Genomic DNA, 18,972 nt, shown 5'->3' on the forward strand with positions numbered 1-18,972 from the left:
GTTGCTCTATTCATTTTTTTTTTTGTAAAATAACTGAAATATTCTCCAGATTAGTCTTGAAAGATGTATTTCCCTTGAAACAGCCATCAAGAAAAATACAATAGTTACAGATATTATAAATATCCTGTATTCTGGATTACATCCATTATTAGTATGACAATATATAGAATAATCAGAATAAAATTAGATCAGGGTGTATTCAAACTTGTCTTACCCAGGTATTTTCTGAATAGAAAAAATACATTCAAATAAAGCTTGTCTATTTACTAATTAAGGCACCAACACATTCAGGCTGCCGAACACTAACCTCAAAAAGGATGTGTCCAGTTCTATTCAGCCTGGTTACAGTGTAAACACTTTAAAACACTGACCTCTAAGAAGTGTCCACTGATGATAAACCCCACAGGTTAAATAGTGGCACTTTTTTTTTTTTTTTTGCATCAATTTTTGAGGTGGGGGGGTAGGAATTTAATTTATAGAAAAGGTCAAAATAGAACATCCATTTTTATATTTGAATGAAATATTAAAGATCATCCAAGATCCATTCTGCTGCTGAGCTTTAGTACTGTAGCATGATCTGAGGACATATGGCCTGTAGATTACTCTAGCCTTCATAGAGAATGGGCCCCTTAGACCACATAACATTTACAATAGCAAATCCCGAGCTGTATCATTTTGTAGCATTGCCCACATATTTTAAAAAATGGATTTAAACTACATTCCATTATAAGCTGGTCCTCCTCCACCTTCTGGTACAACCCAGTTAATATTCTGGCTGGGATCTTTAATATCACATGTTTTACAATGGACACAGTTCTGAGCATTTATCTGTAACCGCAATCCTTCTCCACTTTCCACAGGAACATATTCATAAACTCCTGAAAAATAGAAATGTAATTTTAGTTCAAGAGACAATAGAACTCAATCAGAAAACCTCTTATCAATGAGGAAAAAAATCATATTATTTGTCAGGACAATTAGAAAGCAGAGTGAAGTTGTCTGTTTAAATCCTTTGCTTCTCCCAAAATTGGTAGTTACCTGCTGGGCAGAATCGCTGCTCAGGTCCATCATATATAGCTAGGTTATGGTTGACAGGAATACTATCATCTTTCAAAGTTAAATGAGGAGGCTGGTCATGTTCATGATTTGTACCACTCAAAGCTACTGATGAAAGCAAATCAAAACTGACTTTTCCATCGGGTTTTGGATATTCAATAGGTGTACAATCTTTGGCTGGCTTTAACTGTTTTGCATCTGTTCCTGAAATAATAACAGCATGGGGAAAAAAACTGATAAAAAGAACTGAAAAAGTTTAGTACACATGGGTGACAGTATAAAAAAGCATTTAGTGAGCTGAAAGAAATGCCATTTTAAATAGCTTTGTTGTCTTTGAACACTTGGCATACTTGAGATATTCTATACTCTATAAAGAATAATTTTAACAACTTGATCTTTTTATATTGGATAATAAAAAGATATTTTGCATTGGGAAAAACACTTTTCCAATTGCATTGGGCTAAAAAATATCAAATGCATAAACAATATATTTTTAATTACCACAAATGTGGCTAGTAATAAGTAATGAAAATTTTGGGGAGAAACTTCCTATGAAAAGTTGGGGGATTGCATTTAGAAAACAGGGCTAGATATTAATAAAACAATAAACAATTTAGAAGTATTTTTCTTTTTATGGAACAACTGCCACACTCATTTGGAATACTGATATGGCATGTAACTGTAGAAACAGGCTGCCCTAGATATACCCAGAACAGTCATTTTGACAACAGGCTGGCAGCTTTCTTCCTTCTAGCATCTTTTTTCATAGTACATTTAAAAAGCCAAGACAGCTTGATTTTAGTCACAGTAATCATGGACAAATGTTTATGTTCTCTACCTTCCCATGCACAATCACATTGGAACCGATTCTTTGTCAGACTTTATATGCAGATTTGTAAATCATTATATTTAGCATTGGCTGCCGTTGTATATCATGCTAAACATAATAATTAAAACATCTGCCAAATTAAAATATCCAGGTTCTATTTATGCAAATCATTAAAAGCTTTTCATCACATAGAATAATAATTATTACAAGCATGAATGTCTTTCTAGATACAACTACGCAAAGTTCATGAAAGGGAGATTTATCAATGATTGCCAGTCATTGCACTAGAAGGAATACACAGACACCATGCTTCTAATATTTATGCCCTGTTTATGAATCATAGGTGGCTTACAGACTCACAGACTATATGGAACATGATGGTCAAAACCAAACACTTATGAGCCCAATTCATTAATTTTTTAAAAAAATAATTTTGAAAGAAATTATCAACTTGTATGTCAAAAAGACAAGAGCCTTGGTAGTACAGTGGTCTAAGGCACCCTGTTATTAAGCTGGTTATTAAGACCAGCTGCCTGCAATTACTGCAGGTTCGAATCTCGCCAAGGCTCAAGGTTGACTCAGCCTTCCATCCTTTCTAAAGTAGGTAAATTGAGGACCCAGTTATGGGGGCAATAAGCTGACTTTGTATAAATATACAAAAGAATGAAGGCTATTGCTTAGCGCATTGTAAGCCGCCCTGAGTCTCCGGAGAAGGGCGGCATATAAATCAAATTTAAAAAAACAAACAAACAAAAAAAACAAAGCAAAGGTTTTATCAATTTACCTCCATGCTTTAGAGTCCAAGGTTCAAATCCCCTTAGTATCCAATAGAAAATACCAGTGTAAATCATTCCTCCATATACACCCAAGATTCCATGACAGGAGGGGCGAATATTCCTGACTCCATATATCTCTTTCCACACCCATGATTTTTTCAGATTTTCTTCATATTCAGGCACATGAAGGCCTAAGAATAAACAACTAATTATTATTATTATTATAAACAACTAATTAAAGGCTTTGCAATTTTTTCTTTAAAAAACCCCTAGTGCTGTAGTTTTTCTTTTTCATAGAGATCAACTTTTTCATATTATAACTTTTTACTCTGGGAAAATGTAAACTTAAACTACAATGGACATTGGAAAAAGACTAGGATAATACTAATGTAACCTAGGACAGGGTCATAACTATGGTATCATGATGCAATGAACTCCTGAGCTACCTCTCTAGAAAAGACAGAAGTCTCCCAGGACTGTAATTCTGGAGAACTCCACTGCCAACCTGTTCATGGAGTCAAAGAGCTTAGGCAGGGAGATTGCTATATAGCATAGAGGCTAGTACAGTACAACAATCCCAAATAAACTCTAGAACTCAATTTAACGAACAGAATTTCACAGTAATAATCTGTGGGGCAGTGCCCCTGGAACCTTCCCAAACAATTTTGATGACAACTGCTACCACGACCCTCTCATTTCAGTTGATATCACACATGAATCATAGATGGACACATCTCCCTCTCTGGCTCCAGGCAGGTTCAGTGATACATGCTGGATCAGCCGTCTCATCCACAGTCAAATAGGAGGTGATCGTGACTTTAGTATGGACTGACCTGGCATTTAGCAGCAGCATCCAAAAGCCCAGGGTATTGAAAATATTGGTATGCTCACATATGTTTAAAAGGAAAAGGCTTACATATGGTGTACTTTTTCACATCTGAATTTATTTGCTTTTAAGTGCACCGCCTAAATTCTATATATCTGCAGTATGAGACAGATTAAAGCAATAAACTAGTGATAAGTAGACTTTCCTGAATTGCCAAAAGTACATATAGTCTCATCATAGCCCTCTTACCTATTGTTTTTGATTGGAGATTTTCGTTGATTAGTTGATTGAAAATGGCTTCTGAAGCCAGCATTCCACTTTTCATAGCAGTGTGTGTACCTTTAATCTTGGGAACATTCATGAAACCTGGGCTACATCCAATAAGAAGCCCACCAGGAAACGTAAGTTTGGGTATGGACTAAATATGAAAAAAACACATGCTATTAAGAGGATTTTGCAACAATTCATTTATAATATTAAATATTTTTGGAACTGAAACAATTTACTTTTTTCTGTATGTCAATTTAAGCAGTTAACATCTTGATCAACTAGTATATTACCAAGTTTGTTTTCCCACCCACCCCCCAAATCCAAGAAAGTAACCTTAAATCACTATTACCTGATAACCCCCTTCATTAAGAGCTCGGGCACCATAAGCAATCCTCTTTCCTCCCTCAAAAGTAGGTTGAACACTAGGGTGATGCTTCCACCTCTGAAATTCCTTAAATGGGCTCAAAAACGGGTTTTGATAATCTAAACCAACCTACAAAGACATGCAAGTAAAATCCAAAATAAACCTGTTTCATTCAAAAAATTACTTGAACACATCCTTGTATTAATTGATGAATATGCATACCTCACTTTGGGATACAAAGATACATTTTATAGCAATAGAATTTTTTGTGATTCTCACATTGACCTTTTGATAATTAATACAAGTTGACATATAATGATGATGCATAATTTACAATGAATCTAGCCTTTGAAAATCAGGTATCATAAATATAGAAGTCAAACCGGAATTTTTCTTACTGGGAATTATAGAAAGAAAATATAAGAAACATACAAATTATTTATTACTGCATATACTCACAGCGGCACAAATAGCCTTTGCTCAAAAATGGAAAGTGAAAGATATTCCAACTGAAGATCTTTCTGTGCAGAAATGGACAGACTCACTTTGGAACTCAAGGATAAAAGTGAAACTAAATACTACAAAATCTGGGAACAATTTTATGATTGGATAGATAACAAGAGGGTAGCCAAGACAAATGTAGTATTAAAAATATAGATGTTATTATAGATAAATGTATGTTTAAGAACTATATGTTTATATGAGAACTAATATTATTGTAAAGTAATAGAAGATGTTTGGAACCAGTGATGTCATATCTGTGTCCAATTTTTTTTAAATTTTGTATTATTAATAAAACTTAAAAAAAGAAAAAATCAGGTATCATTTGATGGCTCATCCATTAAGGCCTCTCATATGCAGCTGATTTCAAGGACAAACTGAACCTTGTATTTCTGGTCATTTTTCAAAATCTATGTCAACATATTTTAAGTTTTATTCAATTTAAAACATTTCAATACTGCAAGGTAAGTTATGATGAATATAATTTAACATGCAATATATTTTCACAATATAATTTGTTTCTGAGAAGAAAGTCAACTGGACTGAAATAGTTATATGTATATCCAAAAGAAAGAAAAACTTTTATGAAGGGAAAGTGTTCAAACAGCATATTACAACATGGTTTACAAATCACAATAACTAAACCTAAACTCACATTACATTGTGTCTTAAGTGTGTTGTGTGAACCACATCATCATAGCTAAACCGCTGAGCATCATCTATGAAGTATCTTTTAGAATGAGCTCCTTGCCTGACATACGGTTGTTAGCAACAGTCATACCTATCTTCAAAAAAGGTGACCCAGGCTTTGTTGAGAACTATAGACCAATCTCCCTTTGTTGCATCACCTGTAGTCATGGAATTCATCATAAACCAATCCAATATCCTCCACTTAGCGACAAATAACCTACTCTCTGATAAGCAATTTGGTTTCAGGAAAATTTGTCATGTAATCTGCAACTGATACACTGCAAAAACATTTGGATCTCAATTTGATCAGGGCAAAGCAATAGATGCAATCTACATAAGACTTCTGCAAAGCCTTTGATTCAGTGGTACATGACAAACTTCTGTTAAAACTAAATTCTTATGGCATTGCTGGATCTTTGCACAAGTGGATAGCTACATTCCTATCAAACAGGGAACAAGTAATTAAAATTGGAAACGCTATATCAAACCCTGCACCAGTTAACAGTGGTGTTCCCCAAGACAGCGTTCTAGGACCAACACTTTCTGCTTTATATAAACGACCTTTGTGATCATATTATAAGCAGCTGCGTCCTCTTTGCGGACGATGTAGAACTATTTAACACCACAGACAATTCTACCCTACAAAACAACGTAGATTATGTATCTGAATGGCCAAACAATTGGCAATTCCAAATCTCTGCTAACAAATGCTCAGTCCTGCACATTGGCAATAAAAATCAGAACATCAAATACAAGCTGGGCGGAAACCATCTAAAAGTTGATCCACACTCTGTCAAAGACCTAGCAGTACTCATTTCAAAAGATCTAAGCCCCAGAGCTCATTGTAATAACTGCTAAAAAGGCATTAATAGTTGTCAATCTTATTTTATGAAGTTTTCTCTTTCGTAACACTACACTACTAACTAGGCATACAAAACCTTTGCCAGACCTATCCTTGAATACTGCTCACCTGCCTGGAACCCACACTATGTTTGGACATTAATACATTAGAGAGGGTCCAGAGGTATTTTACAAGAAGAGTACTCAACTCCTCTGCTTGCAATAAAATTCCTTATACCACCAGGCTTGAAATTTTAGGCCTGGATAACCTTGAACTACGCCATCTACATTCCGACCTAAGCTTAGTACACAAGATTATCTACCATAACGTCCTACCTGTTAATGACTATTTTAACTTCAACCGCAATAACACAAGGGCTATCAATAGATACAAACTAAATGTAATCCGCTTTAATCTTGATTGCAGAAAATACAACTTTGGCAATAGAGCAGTAAATGTCTGGAACTCTACCTGATCCTGTTGTTAGTTTCTCTAACCCCCATACCTTTTACCTTAAACTGTCTACCGTGAACCTTACACGTTTCTTAAGAGGTCCCTAAGGGGGCATGCATAAGCGCACCAGCGTGCCTACTGTCCCTGTCCTATTGTCCTCATTTATATGTACTCATTTTATGTGTTTATGGCTATGTTTTGCTTATTTATATCCATTTATTTGTGCCATTTTTTTAATGTGTCTATGTCTATACTGATACTTGTTTCCTTGTACTTGTTGACAAAATAATTAAATAAATAAATAAATAAATAAATCATGGTAACAGTGACTGGTTGATTTCTATTTGCGATACTACAGTAACATAGACTTCTGATGTGTAAACCATGGTTCCTAGTTTAGGAACAACCAAAATGTCTACTTAGAAACTGAAATGCTTAAAATGAAGGCTGTACCTTGGAACTGAAGTTTCATTGAAGAAAAAAATATTTCCTCATGTAATAAACATCTATACTGAACAATCATGAGTCAGACATTTAAATATATTTAAAGCATAATACTGAATAAAATGAGTTGCGCGTTACAGACCCAAATGCTTTTATTTAGAACATCTTGCTTCGGTTTGCAAAGAAACTAGTTTTATTTAGACATTAATTTACAACAAATATAGAATACTTACTACAAATCCAACAGCTACTAACGGTTCACCCTCATTTAGATGATAAAGAAATGATCCTCCATATGTATGTCTGTCCAAAGGCCAGCCAACAGTGTGCTCCACTTTTCCTGGTTTCCATTTATTTTCATCAATAAGCCACAGCTAGAATATCAAAATTATATTATGAAGTTCGTAATATACTGCTAAGTACAGCACTGAAAAGTACACCACTGACAATTTTGCATAATGAAAAATTGAGATTAGTGGGGGGGAGAAAGCAACCTTGAGTTTTATAAAATTTTAAATAAAAGTTTTGTGTTTGAAACCACAATGCATTCACTTTAAAGTGAGCTATCAAATAAGATACAGGAATTTGATAAATGTGGAAGTTGTGATCAAGTAGGAAATGTGCAAATAGGAAATATGTTATTATCATATATTTCAATATTATCTTGAACTAGCAAAGTACTAAACAGTTTCACCTAAAGAAAAATACTTCCTTATGTACTAAACATTACATCTGCAAGATTAATAGAACAAGAATTATGGTTACAAGAAAGGTGTATAATATAGCATACCTCTTTAAGTCCAATGCCATAAGTCTGGGGTTGGCAATTCTCCCTCAGATTATATTTGTTGTACAATTGTTTTGCAAGATGACCATGACAACCTTCTGCAAACATTGTAATTTTGGCATGCAACTCTAAACCTCTCTCAAAAGTACCCTATAACAATAAAACATATAATATTATTATATAGTATATTTTAATTTTATGTATAGTCATAAATACACATTTCTGTGACATGTTTTCTTTGTGCCGCACACAGTTTTCCATATTGCTCCAGAAAAATCAGTCACTGCAGCAAGTTTGTGGATGATCATTATCAGAATGAAATGGATTCCAAAATATCCACTCAATAATAATAGAAGTATTTTATGAATTACTGGGCTTTGACTTGAGGTTTGTATTTTGGGCAAATCAAGTGGATATCCTAAAACAACAAACACATAAAATCAGCAATGAATTTGCTGATCTCTGGCACTTGATATTTACTGTCATGGTTTAAAGCCAATATTAAATTAAAAGGCCTAAAGCTGCTCTACAAACTTTGTATTAATAACTTTTTTAAATATTCAAATAACTTTTTACAATAATACCTAATCACTTTTTACAAAATTCAAATGATATCAAGCACATGTGTTACAGTAAATGTGTTAATAAGAAATTTAACATTTACCTTAGGTGCACCATCTTTTTGGATGCCAACATCATTTGTGGCAATTCCTTTCACGCTTCCATCCTCATTGAAAAGAACCTATAATAAGGTCAAATACATATAATTCCAACATAATTATAATTGTTGATTTGCGAAGATTCAGCAGAACTCTTTATTCTTCAAATAATACAAACTACTGATTCATTTCAGATAATATATGAAATGTACTGCAAGTTCAAGTAATTTCATATCTGTATATAAAATACATTACTACCTCAGCTGCAGCATAGCCTGGATAGACTTCAACACCAAGTGCTTCTGCTTGTTCACCCAACCAGCTCACAAAATGTCCTAGACGAACTATGTAATTCCCATGATTAACCATGGGAAGGCCTAGTTAAGAAAAAAATACATCAGAAATGCTTTTATTATTTAATATAATAGCAAATTAGTTTAAAATTTATCTTTTGCCATTTGAGATGACAAGCAGTCATTGTTTATGGTTTAATTATACAACTGAATAAACAGCCATGCACATTAGTTCACAAAGTTGTCATGCAAAAGTATTCTAGGTAGTTCTCATTTAACAACCACTCATTCAGCAACCATTCGAAGTAATGACTGCACCGAATGAGAGGTACTTACAACTCGTTCTTGTAATTGCGGTTGTCACACCCTGCAGTCACATGAGGGCACTTGGCACACAGCTCGCAATTATAATGTTGCACTGTTTCGCAACATGGGACACTGGGGAAGCTGCAGAAGGTTGCAAATGGGGATCATATGACCATGGGATTCTGCAGCTGCATGGGGTTTGCCCAGTGTGAACTGGGACTGCCAGAACTGCTGTTCTCAAGTCAGTGCAGTCACATGATTTTGCAATTACGTCACTTGATGATGGAGTTCCCAGTTCCAATTACCATTGGTAAGCAAGCACTACCTGTAGTAAATTCTTTGCTCTAAACTGAGATATTTATGTTGAAAAAACATCCACCTTGTCACCTGAGAAAAATTCTGATATGCTAGAAATGTCAAGTAGATTGGCGAATTGTCTTCATTAGTGTTTTATAAATATAGTAATATAACACTGTCAATATAAACACATTGCGGATAGTCCTCAACTTACAACAGTTCTTCTGGTGACCATTCAAACTTACAATAGCACTGAAAAAAGTGATTTATGATTGTTTTTCACAAGTCTGTTGCAGCAGCCCACCATCACATTACCAAAATCCAGGTGCTTGGCAAATGACTCATATTTGTGACGGTTGCATGTCCTAAATTCATATGATCACCTTTTGCAACTTCTGATGAACAAAGTCAATGGGAAAACCAGATTCACTTCACAACTGTGTTACTCACTTAACAACTGCAGTGATTCACTTAATAACTGTGGCAAGAAAGCTCATAAAATAGGGCAAAACTCACTTAACAAATGTCTTACTTAGCAACAGAAATTGGGCTCAATTATGGTCATAAATCCAGAACTAGCGGTACTATTTTCTTGAGTAAAGGAAGAATTCAGAGGAATATTTTACATCCCAATTCAAAAAGTCAATTTGCGTTAAAATAGTTTCGTATTCAACACTACCTGGAAGAATGGGAACTGGAATTCTATAGTTCTTTGTTAAGATTCCAAATTTGTCTTCTGTTACAGAAGTATGTAGCGGAGCCTTAGGAAAAGAAATGAAATATCATGGTTTTAATGAAGAAATATTCAACTTCTTTAAAATCATTTAAATATTTTGATCATTACAGATATTATTTATTTCATATTTTGTTTAAAATAAAAAGTTATGGAATATAAAAATGCACCTCCTGTATGAACAAACAGGAAGATATCAAGCTAAAAAGTCATTTTTATGCTACCACTGAAGATCTACTACTGAAGGTAGTTAGCTAAAAAAATATTGTTATTTGAATTGCACTGATAATTATTCTCAAATACTTACTTATTCTCAGTATTCAAAATATATTAATCTAATAACCTTCAAATCATTAATCTGTTTTGTAAATAATATTAAATAGAGATGAACTAGAACAAGTGGACTTACTCCTCGTTCTTTCCAATCTGGAAAAAGTTCCTCCAAGGCACGAGGCTCAAGACAAGCTCCAGAGAGGGTATGTGCACCAATCTGAGCAGCCTTCTCCACCAGGCATACACGGATTTCTTTGCCATGCTCGCTAGCTAACTGCTTGAGTCGAATAGCTGCAGAAAGTCCTGCAGGACCTGCTCCAACTATAACAACATCAGCTTCTTCTGCAAATCTTTCCATGCTTATCCCTTTCATAGAGGAAAATAAAATCATCAGACATGGTGTTAAATTAAAATCAATTGTTCCATTCTCCTTGATCTAAGACATTAATAGCAAATTCATGCAATGAACTAAAAGAAGATAGATGCATACCAGAACTTTTTTGTCTTGTCTTGCTGGAGAATTATTAAGTGGCTACCTCTATCTATTACAATTGTCCTGCTCAATTTAGCAAAATTTACAGAGTACTGTGTAGGTTCTAAAAGCTTGGTTTATGTTGAATGTAAAAATAAATCATTTACAGACCATAAAACATGTTGCTGGAGGGATCTAGGACAATAACTTAAAGGCTATTAAGATTCATAATTACAGAGTCCACAATACAACTTCAAACAAAATAGATTTACATTTCTGCAAGCCTACATTTACTTTCATAGTCACAGTGACACACTAATTACTGTAAATGTTTTCTGCCTTATCTACTTAGAAAAATATCATATTGGATTTTTATTCCCTGTATGTCAAAAATAAAGACAAGTTATTAATAAATTAATGCAAAGATATTGTTACATATTTACTACAGATATATAGGATATCCTCCCAAAATAAAGGTAGTCCTCAAGTTACAAACATTTGTTTAATAACTGTTTAAAGTTATGATGGTGCTACAAAAAGTGACTTATGATCTGTTCCTGCATTTACTACCGGCACAGGATCCTCACAGTCACATAATCAAAATTTGAGCATTTAGCAACCAGAAGATATTTATTGAGAATCCGGGGGTCATATGATTGACATTCATAACTTTCCCAGGGGGCTACTAACAAGCAAACTTCCTCAGTGGAGGAACCTGGATTTGATTAACCACCACATGATTCACTTAACATCAGCGGTTATTCACATAACAACCACAGCAACCAGGTCATAAAATTGGGTGTGATTCAATTAATGGAGGGCCAGTCTCGCTGAATCTGACCGAACACTGGTAAGGTCGCATATTAAGGCCTACCTAGTGGCGATAAAGACGGCAAAGTCTAACTACTTTTCCGCCTCTATTGCGTCATCAGGGAATCGTCCGGCCACCCTGTTTAGGGTGACCCGCTCCCTGCTCCATCTGGGAGTGTGGGAGGATCCCTTAGAAGGCAGGACGGAGGATTTCGGACAATACCTGTATGACAAAATCGCTCAGATCTGGGGGGATTTGGACTCTGACTGGGTAGATCAGGGCAGGGTGACGAGGAACAGTCTTGAGAATGTTATCTGGGAGGAGTTTGATGCTGTGACTCCCGATGATGTGGACAGGATTTTGGGGAGACTTAGTGCGGCCACATGTTTACTGGACCCGTGTCCCTCCTGGTGGGTACTGGATTCCCGGGAGGTTACACGAGGCTGGCTCCAGGGCGTCATTAATGCTTTGTTGAGTGAGGGTCACTTCCCCGCTGCCCTGAAAGAGGCGGTGGTGAGGCCTCTCCTCAAGAAGCCGTCCCTGGATCCGGCAATATTGGCTAACTATCGTCCTTTCTCCAACCTTCGCTTCATTGCGAAGGTTGTTGAGAGTGTGGTCACCCAACAGTTTCCGCAATTCCTGGAGGAAACATCCTATCTAGATCCGTTCCAGTTGGGTTTCAGGTGTGGGCACAGCACGGAAACGGCATTGGTCGCGTTGGTGGATGATCTCTGGAGGGCTCGGGACAGGGGTTGTTCCTCTGTTCTGGTCCTATTAGATCTCTCAGCGGCTTTTGATACCATCGACCATGGTATCATGCTGCACCGGCTGGAAGAGTTGGGGGTGGGAGGCACTGTGTTGCGGTGATTCTCCTCCTTTCTCTCCGACTGGTCGCAGTTTGTGTTGGCAGGGGGGCAGAGGTCGCCCTCGAGGCCTCTCATCTGTGGAGTGCCGCAGGGATCGGTCCTCTCGCCCCTTCTGTTCAACATTTATGTGAAGCCGCTGGGTGAGATCATCCATGGCTTTGGGGTGAGATACCATCAGTACGCTGATGACACCCAGCTGTACATCTCCACCCCAGGCCACCCCAATGATGCCCTTGAAGTGATGTCCCAGTGCCTGGAGTCTGTGCGGATCTGGATGGGGAGGAACAGGCTCAAGCTCAACCCTTCCAAGACTGAGTGGTTGTGGCTCCCGGCATCCCGATATAGTCAGTTGACTCCATCACTGACTATTGGGGGCGAGTCTTTGGCCCCCACTGAAAGGGCTCGCAATCTGGGAGTCCTCCTGGATAGGCAGCTGTCTTTGAAGGAACATCTGACGGCTGTTACCAGGGGGACCTTTTATCAGGTTCGCCTGATTCGCCACTTGCGGCCCTTTCTCGATCGGGATTCCTTGTGCACAGTCACTCACGCCCTCGTCACTTCTCGCCTTGACTACTGCAATGCTCTCTAAATGGGGCTCCCCTTGAAGAGCACCCGGAGGCTCCAGCTGGTCCAGAATGCAGCAGCGCGGGTAGTGATGGGAACAACATGGCGCTCCCATGTAACACCGCTCCTGCGTGAGCTGCACTGGCTCCCGGTGGTCTTCCGGGTGCGCTTCAAGGTGTTGGTTATCACCTTTAAAGCGCTCCATGGCATAGGGCCTAGCTATCTGCGAGACCGCCTGCTGCTACCGATGACCTCCCATCGACCCGTGCGCTCCCACAGAGAGGGCCTCCTCAGGGTGCCATCAGCCAAACAATGTAGGCTGGTGACCCCCAGGGGGAGGGCCTTCTCGGTGGGGGCTCCCACCCTCTGGAATCAGTTGCCCCTGGAGATAAGGAGAATCCATGACCTCAATGCCTTCCGTCGTTCCCTTAAAACTCATCTTTTTCAGCAAGCCGGGTTGGCTTAAGAAGAAATTTTAAATTCTTTTAATCAGTCTGTGATTTCTTAACTTTCGGGCCAAAATTTATATATATTTTTAAATGTTTTTTAATATTTGTATTCTATGTTTTTTATCTTGGCTGTACACCGCCCTGAGTCCTCAGGGAGAAGGGCGGTATATAAATTGGAAATTAAATTAAATTAAATTAAATTAAATTAAATTAAATTAAATTAAATTAAATTAAATTAAATTATTAAATTATTAAATTAAATTAAATTAAATTAATGATCAAATTGCTTAATGGCAGAAGTTTCAGTCCCAACTGTGGTTGTAAGTTGAGGACAACCTTTATAATTAGCCATAAATTACATACTTCACATATGTTGTGTAATTTATTTGTTAAACACAATTTACTCTTTCCACTTCTAGGCTATTCTTTGATTATGGAAAAAGTATATATGTATTATTTAAAACATTGCCACTTACCTTCCCACCGTTTGTCTTTCTCTCGGGGGTAAATAGTATAGTGAGTGGTGATACGAGGAACTGTGGAACCAGAAGTCCATCTTGCTGCACATAAAGGTAGAAGACTGTCTTTTCTTGCAGACTTACAGGCATACAGAAGATGAAGTGCTGGAATAAAACAACAACACTTATTTTGTAAATAAATTTTATTTTAATGTTTGTTTAGATTGGATAAGTGCTTGAACACTTCACTCTTATATGAGAAAGTATACATGTTGTCTTCTTTTGGCAATCACCAGTCCTTAAACAACCTGGTCATTAAGTAAAATATCACATGAGCATGAGAAGTTTACAGTCTCACTTCTGATACTGCTGGTTAAGCAATGGTATCATACTGAACATTAAACCTGTATCTCATTCTATAATTCATTGATTTCTATTCTATAATTGACCTCTAGATAGCATCTACTGTAGCATACTCTTTAAAATGTATATTGTAAAGAAAAAAGAACTGCTACATTGCTTATGTTGCTTATTACAGTGAACCGTTGGATTTGTTCTTGAGGCCCTTAGTTTGTATCTGGTAAATGACTCACAATGTCATCAGTAAAGGGCTGTAGGTGCTATGGGTTTGCATCAAGCCCAGGGGTGAAATCCAGCAGGTTCTGGCAGGTTCTGGAAAACCAGTAGCAGAAATTTTGAGTTGTTCGGAGAACCGGCAAATGCCATCTCTGGCTGGGCCCAGAGTGGGGTGGAAATGGAGATTTTGCAATATCCTCCCCCCAGGAATGGGGTGGGAATGGAGATTTTGCAGCATCCTTCTCCTGCCACGCCCACCAAGCCACACCCACAGAACTGTTAGTAAAAAAAATTGGATTTCATCACTGATCTAGCCTATTTTTTCATTTTTGTTTTTTATGGCCTGTTGTTTAGAATAGAATTCTTTATTGGCCAAGTGTGATTGTTTCATTTCTATTACCATGTTTCCCCGATATAAGACCTGTCTTATATTTTTTGAACCCTGAAATACGTGCTTGGCGTTATTGTCATGCGCTCAAAAGCCCGATTGGGCTTATTATCAGGGGATGTCTTATTTTGGGGAAACATGGTAGTTTGAATCTATGTTTTGCCAACCTTCCTCATGCTTCAGCCAATTTTCTTTGCAGCTGAATGCTGTACTTTCTAAGCTATTACTATTAATCTTCTCATTGTTCCTATCACCCATCTCCTCCCACTTATGACTGTATGACTGGATGACTATAACCTTGTTGCTCGTATCTTCAAGATTTATATTGACTGTTTCCCTATGACTGTCATTAAGTGTTGTACCTTATGATTCTTGATGAATGTATCTTTTCTTTTATGTACACCGACAGCGTATGCACCAAGACAAATTCCTTGTGTGTCCAATCACACTTGGCCAATAAAGAATTCTATTCTATTCTAAAGAGTGTGTTTTTCAGATTAACTAAAGATACCATGCAGCACATGTGTACCAACACTTCTGAATTTCTTCTAGTACCCTGGATTGGTTGCAGTACCATTCTTTGTTTCGTTTAGTATTTTGTCATAGATTGAAATCTCTATTATTTGTTAATACATTTGGAAAACTTGAAACTTCCAAAATATTTTGAAGCAAAGTTAAAGATTCTGCATCATAAAGTAGCATTAGTAGTAGTAATGACTGATACTTTTCATTTTGATAACAATGCTATATGTTGCTTTTTTGTCAGAAACCCTATATCAAGTACTCCACTGAGGCAGCTAGATTAATTGTTGATATCAGCTATGACAGCCATTTTCTGTTTTTGGACAATTATTTAACTTTATAGACTGGGTGGCTTACAACTACAGGAAATCTTCGACATAAAACCACAATAGGGCTTAGAATTTCTGTTGCTAAGTAAGGCAACTGGTAAATCACACCTGATTTTACAACTTTTTTGCCATAACTGTTAAATGAATCACTGCTGTTAAGTGAATCACATAGTTGTTAAGCGACTCCACCTTCTACCATTGACTTTGCTTGTCAGAGGCTGGCTGGGAAGGTCATAAATGGTGATCACATCACTCTGGGATGCTGCAATCATTGTAAATACATGTCAGTTGCCAAGTGTCCAAAAGAAACTCATGGGTTGTAAATAGCCCTCAGACTGTGCACTGTCTTGCCTTGTAATTACCTAGAAGAGTAATGACTACATTCCATCCCCACCAACCAGAGGATGCAGCTAGTAGCTTGCAAAAGTGATCATATCCCGTATTTTATTATTTGATGGACGGCAAAAAGAGAGTGCAGCTGGCCAAATAACTACTCTAAGGAGCATTTCTCTTATCATCAGAGGAGAGCTTTAGTTTGCCTACCTCTCAACTTCTTTTTCTTTGCTGAAAAGAAAAGAAAAAGAAGTTGAGCTGTGTTAGCTTGGCCTGGGCATGCCAGGATCAATAACTTTGAAGGGGATAAAAGTAAATTTGAGGGAATGGCACCAAGAAAGCCTGAACAGCAGAACAGCAGATGACACACAAGGAAATCTGCAGGAAGGAATAACAATAAATAACTGGGAAGCAGCCAAGCAAGGACTAGCTGTCAATTCTCTGTATTCAGCTGTTGTGCAAAAAGGGATAGTGATTGGTTAGATATTCCCTGCATGTCCTAATCTACAATGCTCTTATTTCTAAAAAGGATCTGAACTAAACCAAATAGTATGAAGTAGTTTGAACTGGAATCAGAAGAATTTGAGAATAGAAAGGCTATCATCTTGGAGTTCCTCCAAACAGATTCTTCTCACTAGCATGTTCAAGTTTCATGTTTACTACCTTTAATGCAAGTTTCTGTTTTGCAATTCATTCACCATGTTTACATTATTATGAATGCATAGGATCTGCTAATATAGACCGCCTTCTGCAACCAATAACCTCCCACCAACCAGCACGCTCCCACAGGGTGGGCCTCCTCAGGGTGCCGTCACTATTTATTATTTATTTATTTATTTATTTATAAATAAACTAAAGCAATGTCGACTGGTGGTTCCCAGAGAAAGAGACTTTTCTGTGGGGCCACCTACCCTTTGGAACAGGTTACCCCCAGGGATACAAATAATCCAAAATCTTCGTACTTTCCGTCATGCACTTAAGACCTTTCTATTTCACCAAGCCAGGCTGGCATAAATCTCTTCTAATTGTTCTAAGTCTTTATGCTGAAGATTCTTAACTGATGAACCAAATTGGCTTAATCATCTTATATTCACATTTTATATGTATGTTATTTTAACTGTTCACCGCCCTGAGTCCTTCGGGAGAAGGGCGGTATAAAAATTGAATAAATAAATAAATAAATAAATATGTTGTTCCACAAGAAGACTGAGCTGTGTTCAAACAAAACTACATTATTTTGTAAGCCAGTAACCTTTGCCCTGGTTTTATTTCTGACCAATAGGGGGGAAAGGAAAAAGAAACTTGAGGTTTGTGAGAATCTTTTCAGAGAAATCCTTTCTGATGGCCACCCACGCCCCATCCCCAGATGACTGTCATTTTTTTCACCAATTGTTTAATTATTCCCGATGAATTTTGGTCTCCCAAGATCAGAACTTTTCCATGTTGTTTGATGCCATTTGAATCAAAACCCCAATTATGCTCACAAGTCTGAGTACGACTTGTACATTAATATTTATTCATTTTATACATTTTATCTATCCACATTTACTGTTGCATACCAGTTTGCCTTTTTTTCCACCGACAACTGTCAACTATTTCTCCAGAGAATATTTTGGTGATCGGGAGTTGTACCAAACTGGAACCCTACACAGATATAACAAGGAACGTAGCCCAAATAAAAACTGCACATCTTATCTGGAGGAAAAAACATTGGGTTTTGTCTCTCTATTTCTAGCCTTGATTCTCACTTTCAGCGGGAGTCGAGAACTGCGCTCTGTAGCTGAGAACTTCCCTTCCTCCTCCTTTCTCCCGAGCAAACCTACCTTCAACGGGCACAACGATTTTATGTGAATTAAACGATATTCGTTAATAAGGGGGGGGGGAGAGAGAATAAGAGAAAGAGTTTATATTCTTTTTAAAGTTATATCGCCCTGAATTAAAAAAAAATTGCCAAAATCACAGCAGGGGGGAAAGTTTCAAAACCATTATTGCCACTATTCAGAAAACAGATCGAAAAGATTGTTTCACCTTGACGTGAAAGCCCGCAGGTGGGAAGCAGCATGGTGCTGAGTGAAGGTACCTTCAGACAAACCAAAGAAGCAGCAGTTCTCCCTCTGGGATTTCCAAGAGACTCCTTCCTATTGCCTTTAAGGACTTTATCTCGTGTGTGTCCACAGCTCAAGGGAAAATCACAACCGGGCTTCCATTTTCCCTCACTTCTTCGGCTAAAGCAACATACACGCCCCCATATTCACGTCGAAATCGCGGCGCTCGCCACACAGCTCGGAAAATGGAAGTGCCACACAGAGCAAAGAATACATCCATTAAACTACCCTTCCCAGCATGCCCCGCAGGACGGGCCTTCCTGGCGCTTACAAGAAAAACCGTGAAGCGCTTTCTGGGAGGAGTAGTTCGTAAGTGCCTCGGATCATGGTCACCCAAAAAAACTCCGAAAGAACGAGCTATACAGCTGGTAACATAAGGTTGCTTTTTATTTTTATTTAGTGCAATAGGACCAGCTTTCCATTTTAGTCCCGAGAGTAGTGAACCTGCTCAGAGCTTAGGAGCACGTTGTCAGAAGTGTTTGGAGTTTTTAACGAGCGTTCAGACCGAGGCACAGCCTCATCATTTCATAAGGTTTTTTTTTTATTATTATCTTTAAAGGCGCACTGCGGAGGCCGAGGCGGGTGTAAAAATGCTGCAGTGAGCGTTGATTGGTTGGAGCGCGCTGGGATTTGGTCTACCCCTTCTTTGTAATTTTGCGCAGCGTTTATCCGTAGGAGGGACACTTCAGTTGCACTGGACG

General features: G+C 37.6%; 1 protein-coding gene across 1 annotated transcript; it reads right to left on the reverse strand.

Moving 5' to 3' along the window:
* Nucleotides 1–4: 4 nt before the first annotated feature.
* On the reverse strand, nucleotides 5–18,445 carry ETFDH (electron transfer flavoprotein dehydrogenase). The gene is made up of 13 exons (XM_070949080.1): nucleotides 18,195–18,445; nucleotides 14,037–14,183; nucleotides 10,535–10,764; nucleotides 10,072–10,153; nucleotides 8,755–8,873; nucleotides 8,502–8,579; nucleotides 7,841–7,987; nucleotides 7,284–7,424; nucleotides 4,107–4,250; nucleotides 3,737–3,905; nucleotides 2,670–2,852; nucleotides 1,039–1,260; nucleotides 5–878 (listed from the first exon to the last, which is right to left on the reverse strand). Exons 1-13 carry the CDS (start codon nucleotides 18,226–18,228, stop codon nucleotides 715–717), a joined length of 1,860 nt encoding a protein of 619 aa, XP_070805181.1. The 5' UTR covers nucleotides 18,229–18,445; the 3' UTR covers nucleotides 5–714.
* Nucleotides 18,446–18,972: the final 527 nt, after the last annotated feature.

The sequence above is a fragment of the Pituophis catenifer genome, unplaced genomic scaffold (genome assembly GCF_029215685.1).
Source record: "Pituophis catenifer annectens isolate HBS135680 unplaced genomic scaffold, rPitCat1.0.hap2 SCAF_8, whole genome shotgun sequence".
Classification (NCBI taxonomy): Eukaryota; Metazoa; Chordata; class Lepidosauria; order Squamata; family Colubridae; genus Pituophis; species Pituophis catenifer.

What these genes read in the sequence shown, in the direction of transcription:
- ETFDH (XM_070949080.1), bottom strand. Translation starts at nt 18,228, where the DNA reads ATGCTGCTTCCCACCTGCGGGCTTTCACGTCAAG. An exon ending in CAGATTGGAAAGAACGAGGA is followed by an intron (nt 10,154 to 10,534) that starts GTAAGTCCACTT and finishes TCTTTTCCTAAG; the next exon opens with GCTCCGCTACATACTTCTGT. An exon ending in CAGGCTATGCTGCAGCTGAG is followed by an intron (nt 8,580 to 8,754) that starts GTAGTAATGTAT and finishes ACCTTATTATAG; the next exon opens with GTTCTTTTCAATGAGGATGG.